Source organism: Panthera pardus, unplaced genomic scaffold, assembly GCF_024362965.1.
Source record: "Panthera pardus isolate Hobbes unplaced genomic scaffold, ASM2436296v1 HiC_scaffold_27, whole genome shotgun sequence".
NCBI classification, from domain to species: Eukaryota; Metazoa; Chordata; class Mammalia; order Carnivora; family Felidae; genus Panthera; species Panthera pardus.
Window position 1 is genome coordinate 59,679,437 of NW_026526843.1, and position 13,032 is coordinate 59,692,468.

A 13,032-nucleotide genomic window follows, 5' to 3' on the forward strand; every position below is an offset into this window, starting at 1 on the left:
AAACAGTGCTAGCAGGGGAGGGGCAGAGAGAGGGAAACACAGAATCCAAAGCAGGCCCCAGGCTCTGAGAGGTCAGCACAGAGCCCCATGCGGGGCTTGAACCCACGAATCGTGAGATCATGAACTGAGCCAAAGTGGGACACTCAACCCACTGAGCCACCCAGGCACCCCCAGAACCTTCAGTTTTATCCCAAACCCACTTAGGGGGTAAATAAACAAAACAAAAATAAACAATAACAGTGAAAACATGGAATAGCTGCTGCTCTAAAGCTCAGAAGAGGGATGCAGTTCCTACATCCTACATCCTGAACTCACACATAAGAAATGTGCTACTTACTGTTAGCTTTTCCCTTGAGTTGTGAAAAACAGGCACTTTCATTTATCATGGATATACACTCAGCTTTCACCCCAGTTTACCCTATTGCTCCCCACAGCTGCTGATATATTATTCTAAATTAAAAGCACATGAATCCAGTGGGGACCTGTCCTATCATTTTAAGAAGCAGCAACTGGAGGGGTGCCTGGGTGGCTCAGTGGGTCCTACTTCAACTCAGGTCATGATCTCAAGGTTCCTGGGTTCGAGCCCCATGTCTGGCTCTTTGCTGGTAGCTCAGAGCCTGGAGACTGCTTCAGATTCTGTGTCTCCCTCTCTGTCTGCCCCTCAGCTGCTCACGTTCTGTCTCTCTCTCTCTCTCTCAAAATAAGTAAATAAGTAAATAAATAAATAAATAAATAAATAAACATTAAAAAAAAAAAGCAAGTGGAGTCTGCCTCTACACAAGAAGCCACTTATTTTTTAGTTCCATTTTTAGTTCTCAATATAGTTAACGCAGTTAGAAATATTACAAGTAAAATCTTTTGAAAAAACAAAAAAGAAAAAAATCAAAATAAGGGGCAATATGGAAGGAAAAAACAGGCCCCTTGTCACATTAAAGTTAAAAAAACCCCACAACTTTGCATCATTGTTCCCAAAATCCCCTCCCATTCTGCCTAGTTCTAACACTTTTTAGGCTGAATTTAAACACCCTCTCCCACACATTGGCAATATAACTCTCTGATTAAAGGGGTCTCACTTCAAAAATAATCACAATGCCTAAATAGGCCTCCACTCAATTATCTTCAGTTAGCAAGTTCTGCATCCTTACAGAACTGCACTCCTGCCCTTGATCTCAGTACCTAGAAGCACAAATGGCAAATTTCCCACTCCAGAAACTCACCAGTGTGTGATTTTACTTGCCTTCTTCCCCTAACCTTAAAGACCCTAAGCCACCATCTCCCATCTACCAAAACTCAGTAGCCTTCTTTTTCCTTCAAAGAAGAAATGTGGTTCTAACATAAGGCAAACAAAGCTAAACCCCATGGAAAAATGAAATCGATGCAACAAAGAGAAGAAACAGAAGAAGGGGAGGAGGGGTGGAAGATGTGTGTGTCTTCTGAAAAAACAGCTGCCAGAGGAACTTCAATTTAAGGGTTCTGGGGCAGAAGGAGACTGGTATGGAGGAAAACAAAGTGGTCTCCCCACCCTCCTTACCGCCGTAGAACCAGAGGAAGATGCAATATACACACGGATCACCATCCTGGGAACGATGGCCGGCCGCTGTTGTTTGGGTCCTGCAAAGGGCTAGAGAGCAGCTGCCGCAAAGGCTGGAATCCAGCTAGAGGTGGAACAGAGGTTGGAAGAGAAGGGTGGGGGAAGTTAGAAAGGGAAATTGCCAGAGACCCGCCTCCTCCCTTGACTGCTTTCACTGAGCTAAGAACACTGCAGTCTCAGCCCCAAAGCCCGGAAAACACAGGCTCATTTGCATCATTTCTATTTTTTTTTATTAGGGAATCTCGAATAACACCGCGAGATCTGTTGAAACATTTACTTTTTACTATTCTCTCCCCGAGAAGAGGTAGAGGAGAAAGAAAAAAAAAACAAAAGAAAGGGTTGAATTAAATTATATTAAAATGAAGGACATTTTCCCACAGAAACTAAAAGTTCTGTGCATAACTTCCTGGTCAGAAATGTATGCAAATAAGACAGACCTTTCTTGAAATAAGAGGCTCTATGTTGAATACAGACACTGGTAAGAAAGCCCATGCCTTCCAAGCCTTGTGCATTTTAAGACTCCTATTATGTAGTGATTATCTAATGTTAGTTGGTAGCAGAAATTAGGCACTGAAGAAGTAACCAATGACACAGAAGGTTTAAGAAGTTTCAGGTTTCTCTAAGCCCAGAAACGGCAGGACTAGTTTTCTTTCTGTTTCGTTTTTTGTTATGATAGGGAATCCTGTCTCTGTGAAAATTCACAGGAGGCCTGACTGGCAAACTCAATAATGGAGGAAGAAATTGCAAACAATAACAAAATTGAAAATACAGTGTAAGAAAGTGAATGACTTTTTGCTTTGTTTTGTTTTTTTTTGACTGAAGAAAGGGAGTTTGAATCGTATGTTGCAGAGATGTTTAAATGATGAACAGAGAAAATAAACGGTTATTTATAACTCTAGGGAAATGAATAAACAATTGATAATGTCTAGAGAGGGACCCTGTACTTCATAGTGTAATTTCATTATCCCAGATTATGTCATATGAACAGAAATAAGAAACTTGCGGGGCGCCTGGGTGGCTCAGTCAGTTGAGCAGCCGACTTTGGCTCAGGTCATGATCTCACGGTCTGTGAGTTCGAGCCCCGCGTCAGGCTCTGTGCTGACAGCTTAGAGCCTGGAGCCTGTTTCGGATTCTGTGTCTCCCTCTCTCTGACCCTCCCCTGTTCATGCTCTGTCTCTCCCTGTCTCAAAAATAAATAAAACTTTAAAAAAAAAAAAAAAAGAAATAAGAAACTTGCAAGATGAATAAGAGTAAGGTGAGGTAGTCACTTATCTGTCCTACTTCTTTCCTTTTCCTTTGCAGTTTTTCCTCCCTCTCCATTCTAGTGGTGTAATCACCTTTGTCTAGGTTCATTCATTGTAATACCTTCCTAACTGTTCCCTATTCACAGGTTCTCCCTTCTTCAATCTATGTGATCCATACAACAACCTTGAAGGGTGGATATTATAACAATTTTACAGATGAAGAAACTGAGACTCAGGAAAATAAGTAATTTTCCCAATGTCATATAGCTGGTAAATTCCAGAGTCAGTACTAGACCTTAAGTCAACCAACTTCAAAGGCCACCCTCTTGCCCATCCTGTATCACATTGACCAGAATAAGGAAAGTACTCAATAATAGTTAGCTATCTTTCCTTCTAAAATATTACTTTCATACAGGGCACCTGGGTGGCTCAGTTGGTTGAGTGTCCGACTTCGGCTCAGGTCGTGATCTCACAGTTCGAGCCCCACGTCAGGCTCTGTGCTGACAGTTCAGAGCCTGAAGCCTACTTCAGATTCTGTGTCTGCCTGTCTCTCTGCCCCACCCCTGCTCATGCTCTGACTCTCTCTCTCTCTCTCTCTCTCTCTCAAAAATAAACACTAAAAAATTTAAAATATTACTTTCATATATCACTAAACATAGCTCTCCATAGACTATCAAATCAAACCTAAATTCTGTTTCTAAGGAGCTCCTTCCATAATCTGGCCCTACACTAGCCATAGTCTTATCCCTTCCTCCTCCAAACTAACTTCCCTACATAATCATTGTTGACTCCCCATTGAAATCACCATATTTATTCTCATTTTCATGCATTTTCTGTTTTTCTCTCATTCTTCACTTTTCCCCCACACCCTTTTACTCTTTTCTGTCCTCCTCATGTGTCTAACTCCTTCTCTAGATACAACTCAAAATCATTATACAAATGATCAGACAGAAATAAGTCAGGGTGATAAGCCACTTTCATTGTTGTCTAATTCAGGGTGACTGTTATTGTGCTTCCCAGTCCACAGGATAGGAAAATCTTCATTCAAGTTTTGATTTGGCAAAATGTACACAATTTTTCATATACATATATCGCCCAGACTCCTGTCTCTTAGTGGTCAACATGTATTCTATTTGGACATTTTGACCCATAGTCTCTTTTGAATTGAAAAAATAAAAAGAAAGAAAGAAAAACTCTTGTACTTATTCTATATACTCATAAAATAAATTTACATCTGCAGAGAACTGGATGGCAGAATGAATAATGAGTTCAGTTTATCTGAAACTCTCAGGAATGGGAAGATGGAATTCCTGGTATTCCTGGTATTCCTGGTATTTAATGAATTTTAAATCCAGATATATTAATCTAAGTGAAAATTTCACCAATAAACAAAATCTGTTGTCCCTTATTAACAATACTTGGGATACATGAGGGGACCGGCTTTACCAATATTTTTATCCTAGAAATTAACATTATAGATTATATTAGACTTACACCTTACTATATTCAACCATCCCTGGAATGTATATTCTAGAATAGACATTTTTGCTTCATTTTAATCTTATATAAAGTAGTACCCCAAATCATTTCAATATAATTGTATTGGAAAGACTATGGCCTGATTAAAGTAAGATAGATCAAAGAATTTTCAAACAGTATTTGTGACTTATTGCCATAAGATATCATTTATTTATTTATTTATTTATTTATTTATTTATTTATTTATTTATATTTGTAAAATATAATTTATTGTCAAATTAGCTTACATACAACACCCAGTGCTCATCCCAACAAGTGCCCTCCTCAATGCCAATCACCCATTTTCCCTCTTTCCACCCCCGTCCACCCTCAGTTTGTTCTCTGTATTTAAGTGTCTCTTGAGGTTTGCCTCCCTCCCTCTCTGTTTGTAACTATTTTTACCCTTCCCTTCCCCCATGGTCTTTTGTTAGGCTTCTCAAGATCCACATATGAGTGAAAACACATGATATCTGTCCTTCTGACTGACTTATTTCACTCAGCATATGTGTACAATGGAATACTACTTGGTAATGAGAATTAAATCATGCCATTTGCAGCAACATGGATGGAACTGGAAATCTACCGATTTATTAACCAAATGTTAGTATTTTTCAAAATTTATAAAATAAGTTCATGCTGTGTTCAGAAAATTTAGCAAATATTGGAAAGAAAGAAAGTATCTGGAGATAACCATCTTTAATACATTGATGCAAGCCCTTCTAAGTCTAGTCAGGGATAGATGAGAGTGGGTGTGAAGGGTTGAGAGAAGTGGCAAGAAGGAAGAGAGTAAACACATTTTAAAAATTATCGTAGGATACATACTATTTTGTAAATTACTGTTTTTCACTTACAAAGTATTTGAAAAATTATCCCATGTCAGGAAATATTATTCCACATGATTTTTAATGGTTTTACATGGTTCCATTTCACAAACATACCAAAAGTTATTTATCCAGTTCTGCACTATTGGACATGTTGCTTGTTTTCAATTATTCTATATTGTAGTTAATGCTGCAGTATATGTTTATCTACAAATTTTTGTCCACACCTCTAATAATTATTTTGGAATAAATTCTTACATGTGGAATTGCTGGCAAACTAGATAGGCACTCCAGCCTATTAAAATGTTATCATTTGGGCCCAGCATTGCCCTGGTCTATACTGGAAAAGAATGTTGATTTCCTTGAGGAACTATCTGATGTTACCCCAATCACAAGAATGGAGCTGTGGAGGTATGAGTAGAGATTTCATGACTTTGGTCTTAGATATTGAAGTCTAACGACACTTCTTAGCAGGTTTTACTCCCCTCTCCTCCCTCACTGAGTTTTCTGATATAAGTTCCTAACCTTAGCACTTTTCTGATATGCAGGTAAGTTCCTACAAATGCTTCTCTGTCCCAAATCCCCTTTGCCGAGCCAGATACTCATACTAGTAATGGTGTCAGAATGAGTACACCACTACTCAAAATATATATTTTGGTTCCCTGTTTTGAATTTTTAGGCCAACTGCTGAGCTGGAGGGTATAGGATAGTTTCAGTGAGCTGTACACACAGTGATAAAATTGGAGTATAGGTGAAAAGATAGAATAAGAAGACAGGATTGAGGATATCTGTGATATGGGAGAGTTACATAACAGGAGTCTCATAATTTCTGGTAGAAATGGATCATGCATCTTGCATAGGGTAAGAGCTAGAAGACATCTCATTCAGAAATTCTACCTCAATTTCAATCTCCATATTTCCTCCCTCTCAAACGTTTTCACTATATTCCACTGGGGGTTCTGTTTATGATGAGAAAACTCTTCTACATATTCAACCTTTTCCCCATTCTTTCTACCTCCTTGCCTGAACTGATACTTGTTTCTTCAGGGCAGCACTTTCCCTTCTCAAGTAGAGACTACTTATGCTGTCACACCCCATTCCGGGTTGGGAGTCTTCAGGCGGGTTATCTTCAGGAGAGAAGGTCTGCCTAGAAGCTTCATTTTCCTACTCAGCAAATGGCCCATGGGAAAAAGCAGCTCTAATTTATCACTGAGTTCTTTGGATTTGTAATCCATTCCCTTTTCTTACCCTGGTAATTCCTCACTCTTTTGACTAGGTCTTTGATATTTTTAAGAAGATTTTGTAAAGTGTCTTGTAACATTTAAATTGCCTTTTGCAAGAAGGTTGTTCCAGATCACCCAGTCCATTATTGACAAAAGCAGAAAATTTCCTATTTTTAAACTTTTGAGAAAGTGAAAATATTATTTAGCCCATAATACAAAAAGAAGACTACAAAATCACAATTAAGAAATAGTGAAATAGATGGAAAACATTACCATGTCAGCTTTTTTAAACATTACATTTAACATTCATCAGTATTTTACTTCACTTGAAAACAATTTGCAGTTTAGATTTTTCTCCTACAGCAGCAGAATTCGCAAATATACATAATGGTTGTAGAGAAATCACTGTCAAGCATAATTTAATGACTTACTTGGTGCTAAATGATTTTAAAATTAAAAACAAAGTTATAGGGGCACCTGGGTGGCTCACTCAGTTGCGCGTCCGACTTCAGTCCAGGTCATGATCTCACGGTTCATGGGTTCAAGCCCCGCATCGGTCTCTGTGCTGACAGCTCAGGGCCTGGAGCCTGCTTTGAATTCTGTGTCTCCCTCTCTCTCTGCCCCTTCCATACTCACGCTCTGTCTCTCTCTGTCTCTCAAAAATAAACATTGAAAAAAATTAAAAAAAAAACAAAGTTATAAAATATTAATATTTTATTTAACATTTATATTTGAGTAAGAAGATAGGTACATTTGAATTTTTAAAAATTTTGATACACTGTGGAGTGGTGTTTCCAAAATAAGAGTGCCTAGGTTTTTAAGTGTTCAAACAGTGTTTGAACAGTGTTCATCAAACAGTGTTGGATGAAACCACCAACAATGTTATTCAGTGATGCCCTGGTCTCCATGCTTCCATCTGCTCTGGCAGGTGGAAGATTAAGAATATATCTTTTCTTTATTAACAGATAACACATTAACACATACATATCTAAATTTAAAAAAATATTGCACTTTGGAGGACTTACTGTTGTTTTCTCCAAGTGTCACCATCAATGGCATTATCTGCAGTGGAAACAGAGTAGGTTAAATAACAGAGAATTGTGCTTAGGAGTTCTAAGCCTGTTTCAGTCACCTGCTACATGGTGATGTGCATCAGCAGGAACTTTAGGACTTGGTGCCAGAAGACATCTTGGAAGTACTGGGTCCAAAGTTCTGATCTCATCCAAGATGTTATGACCATAGTTGTAGCAGCTACAGGGTGCCACACACCCATGAAAAATAAATGTTCTGTGCTTGAAAAAGCAACGCTTAAAGATAATTTTTTTATCAGCACTATACAGAATTGCAGCAGAGAGGTAGAACGTTATTTTATCCATTGTCCTTGAGCAGTAACAAAAAAAAGGTCTCAGGGAACTGAACAGAACTCCAGGCAAGAACAACAACTATTTCTAAACCCTGCTGATACTTGCCATAAGGGCTACTGGCCCATTAATCTTTCACTGGGTGTCACTGATTCCAGAAGAGTAGTGAGTCAACCTGTGAGGATAACTCCATTAGCATCACAACGAGATGAAATGGTCTAGGTTGGAGGGTGCTTTTCCAAGTATTAGTTCTTCCAAATGAGGCCTGCTTTCAGATCCCTTCCTTACACACGTATACACACCACACCATACCACAATTCCACAATTTAAGGAATCAAAGATCCGAAAAGGACCTCAGAGATCAAATTCCCAGCTCCTTCCACATCCTGACAATAACAACAAGTAGTCATCTAGGCATTAATTGCAAACACCTCCAGTTACAGTAAACTCACAATTCCTGAACCATTCCTATACTGTTTTTGTTCAAGGTAAAATTTTAGAATTTTTTTCTGAGGTTTAGCTGAGCAGTTTCTTTTTATGTTCCTTTGATACTAATAATTCATAGTTATCAACTCATTTCTCTTCTTGTGAAAGCCTTTGCAATAGGAAGCCTTCTCTCCTCCAAGTTAATATTTCCAGTTTCTCTAACCAGTCTTTTTTTTTTAACTATCCTTAATATGCTGTAATGTCCAGAGTCTTTCCTCTAAATAATGTTCCAGTTTGTCAATTTCTCTCTTCTGCAGAAGGTGGTCCCCAAAACTAAATGTCTTGTTCCAAGTATGATATGACTACCATGGTGTAAGTACTGAGGGATCCTCATTCTGGACCATGTGTTTCTCTTTTAGTCCTCCTGCATGATGAGGAATGGCTTTTATCATTGCCATAATTTTTAACATACATATATATTTTTAAACATATATATATTATATTTAATTTTTATAAGGTTTATTTTTGAGAGAGAGACAGGGATGGCAGAGAGAGAGGAATACACAGAATCCGAAGCAGGCTCTAGGCTCTGAGCTGTCAGCACAGAGCCCAATGTGGGGCTCATCCTCAAGAACCACAAGATCATGATCTGAGCCAAAGTCAGACACTTAACCGACGGAGCCACCCAGGTGCCCCGACACACCTGTTAATATATTAAGAGCTCTTTTCGATATGTTGTTTAGGTGAATATTTGTGCAAAACTTTTGCACATTTTTTTATCTGTTTGTCTTGTTTGTTTCTATTCCAAATAGCAGCCTTACTACACATTTTTTTAAGTTTTAATTTAAATTTCTTCTTAGTAAACATATAGTGTAGCGTAATATTAATTTCAGGTATACAATATAGTGATTCAACACTTACATACAACACTCTGCACTGATCAAAAGTTCCCAGCTTAATCCCCATCATTTATATAATCCATACCCACCCACCTCTCTTCTGGTAACCATCTGTTTGTTTTCTATAGTCAAGAGTCTGTTTCCTGGTTTGCCTCTTTTTTTCCCCTTTTGCTCATTTGTTTTGTTTCTTAAATTACACATATGAGTGAAATCATATGGTATTTGGCTTTCTCTGACTTATTTCACTTAGCATAATACTCTATAGCTCTATCCATGTTGTTGCAAATGGCAAGATTTCATTCTTTTCTATGTCGAGTAATATTCCATGGTATTTGTGTATATATATAACATATATACATACCACATCTTCGTTATCCACTCATGGACACTTGGGCTGTTTCCATAAATGGGCTAGTGTAGATAATGCTGCTTTAAATATTGGGGTTTGTGTATCTCTTTGAACTAGTATTTTTGTATTCTTTGGGTAAATACAGTGTAGTGCAATTGCTAGGTCATAGGGTAGTTCTATTTTTAACTATCTGAGGAATGCCCATACTGTTTTCCAGAGTGGCTGCACAACTCTGCATTCCCACCAACAGGGCAAGAGGGTTCCCCTTTCTCCACATCCTCACCAACACCTGTTATTTATGGTGTGTTTTTTAAACTTTATTTATTTTGAGAGAGAGAGACAGACAGACAGACAGACAGATGTGGGGCTTAACTGACTGAGCCACCCAGGCACCCCTCTTATGTTGTTGATTTTAGCCATTCTGACAGGTGTGAAGTGATACCTCATTGTAGTTTTGATTTCCATTTCCCAGATGATCAGTGATCATGAACATCTTTTCATGTGTCCGTTGGCCATCTGTATGTCTTCTCTGGGAAAATGTCTATTCTGTCCATTGTTAATTGGATTATTCATTTTTTGACTGTTGAATTTTATAACATCTTTACATATTTTGGGTACTATCCCTTATCAGATATGTCATTTGTAAATACCTTCTCCCTTTCCCTAGGTTGCCTTTTAGTTTTGTTGACTGTTTCCTTTGGTGTGCAGAAGCTTTTTATTTTGATGAAGTCCCAATACTTTATTTTCCCTTGTCTTAGGAGGCATAGCTTGTAAGAAGTTGTACAGCCAATGTCAAGGAGGTTACTGCCTGTGTTCTCCAGGATTTTTAATAGTTTCATGCCTCACATTTAGGTCTTTAATCCATTTTAAATTTGTTTTTGTGTACGGTGTAAGAAAGTTGTACAGTTTCATTCTTTTGCATGTTGCTGTCAAGTTTTCCCAACACCATTTGTTGAAGAGACATTGTTTTTTTCCATTGGATATTCTTTCCTGCTCTTTCGAAGATTAATTGACCATATAGTTGTGGGTAAATTTCTGGGTTTTCTATTTTGTTCTATTGATCTATGTGCCTATTTTTGTGCCAGTACCATACTGTTTTTATTACTACACCCTTGTAATACAACTTGAAGTCTGGAATTGTGTTGTCTCCAGCTTTGTTTTTCTTTTTCAAGATTCCTTTGGCTATTTAGCGTCTTTTCTGTTTCTGTATAAATTTTAGAATTGTTCTAGCTCTGTGAAAAATTTTCATAGGGATTGCATTAAATGTGTAGATTGCTTGGGGTAGTATACATATTTTAAGAATATTTGTTCTTCTGAGGCACCTGGGTGAACAAAGGATGAGAGATCACAACCAACACTGTCGAAATACAAACAATAATAAAAGACTAATATGAACAATTAAATCTCAACAAATTGGGCAATCTGGAAGAAATGGACAAATTCCTAGAAACATGTATAAAAGCTGAAACAGGAAGAAATAGAAAATTTGAACAGACTCCTAACCAGTAAAACAAAAATGTATCAATAATAAAAAATCTCCCACCAAAGCATTAGAGACTGTTAAAAACTGAGAACAAACTGAGGGTTGATGGGGGGTGGGAGGGAGGGCAGGGTGGGTGATGGGTATTGAGGAGGGCACCTTTTGGGATGAGCACTGGGTGTTGTATGGAAACCAATTTGACGGTAAATTTCATATATTAAAAAATAAAATAAAATAAAATAAAATAAAATAAAATAAAATAAAATAAAATTCGTTACTGACTCTGAAAAAAAAAAAAAAAAAATCTCCCAACAAAGAGTCCAGGGCTGAATAGCTTTCCAGGGGAATTCTACCAAACATTTAAAAAAGAGTTAACACTTATTTTTTGAAGCTGTTCCCAAAAACAGAAATGGAAGGAAAACTTCCAAACTCATTCTATGAGTACAGCATTTCCTTGATTCCAAAACCAGACAAAGACCTCACTGAAAAGAACTACAGACAAATTTCCTTCATGAACGTGGATGCAAAAATCCTCAACAAGATACTAACAAACCTGATCCAACAATACAGTTAAAGAATTATTCACCATGATCAAGTAGGATTTATTCCTGGGATGCAGATCTCATTCAATATCCACAAATCAATATCTGCAAATCAACCAATGTGATACATCACGTTAATAAAAGAATGGATAAGAACCACATGATCCTCTCAATAGATGCAGAAAAATCATTTGACAAAATACGGTATCCTTCTTTATAAAAAAACATCAAGAAAGTGGGGATAGAAGGATCATACCGCAACATCATAAAGGCCATATATGAAAGACCCACCACTAATTATGATCCGCAATGGGGAAAAACTGAGAGCTTTCCCCCCTAAGGTCAGGAACATGACAAGGATGTCTACTTTACTCTCACTAGTGTTATTCAACATAGTGTTGGAAGTCCTAGCCTCAGCAATCATACAACACAAAGAAATAAAAAGTATCCAAATCGACAAGGAGGAAATCAAACTTACACTCTTTGCAGAAGACATGATACTCTACATGGAAAACCCAAAGACTGTACCCAAAAAACTGCTAGAACTGATACATGAATTCATCAAAGTTACAGGATATAAACTCAGTGTTTAGAAATCTGTTGCATTTCTATGCAACAATAATGAAGCAGAAGAAGGAGAAATCAAGGAATCGATCCCATTTACAGTAACACCAAAAATCATAAAATACCTAGGAATAAACCTAATTGAAGCGGTTAAAAAACTATACACTGAAAACTATATAAAGCTTATAAAAAATGAAAAAGAAACAAAAATTGGAAAACCAGTCCATGTTCATGGATTAGAAGAACAAATATTGTACTACAATTTGGGCAGTATCGATACTACCTAAAGCAATCTACATATTCAATGTAATCCCTATCAAAATAACACCGACTTTCTTCACAGAGCTAGAACAAACAATCTTAAAATATTTATGGAAGCAGAAAAGACCCTTAATAGCCAAAGCAATCCTGAAAAAGAAAATCAAAGCTGGAGGCATCACAATTCCAGACTTCAAGATGTATTACAAAGCTGTAATCATCAAGACAGTATGGTACTGTCACAAAAACAGACAAATAGATCAATTGAACAGAATAGACAACCCAGAAATGGACACTCAAATGTATGGTCAACTAACCAATGACAAAGCAGGAAAGAATATCCAATGGAAAAAAATAGGCTCTTCAGAAAATGGTACTGGGAAACCTGGACCAGATATGCAGAGAATGGACCTGGATGACTTTCTCACACCATACACAAAAATAAACTCAAAATGGATGAAAGGCCTAAATGTAAGACAGGAAGTCATCAAAATCCTAGAGGAGAAAACAGGAAACAACCTCTTTGACATTGGTCACAGAAACTTCTTACCTAACATGTCTCCAGAGGCAAGGGAAACAAAAGCAAAAATGAACTTTTGGGACCTCATCAAGATAAAAACCTTTTGCACAGAGAAGGAAAGAATCAACAAAACTAAAAGGCTACCAACAGAATTGGAGGAGATATTTGCAAATGACATATCACGGAAAGGGTTAGTGTCTAAAATCTATAAGAACTTATCAAACTCAGCACCCAAA

General features: G+C 37.5%; 1 protein-coding gene across 1 annotated transcript in view; it reads right to left on the minus strand.

The window, feature by feature from the left end:
- Window positions 1-1,767, minus strand: part of SH3BGRL (SH3 domain binding glutamate rich protein like) — a 110,427-nt gene extending 108,660 nt beyond the window's left edge. Inside the window, exon 1 of the mRNA XM_019429488.2 lies at window positions 1,532-1,767. Coding sequence (XP_019285033.1) covers window positions 1,532-1,576 — 45 coding nt within the window. The 5' untranslated portion in view covers window positions 1,577-1,767. The remainder of the gene's footprint in view (window positions 1-1,531) is intronic.
- Window positions 1,768-13,032: the final 11,265 nt, after the last annotated feature.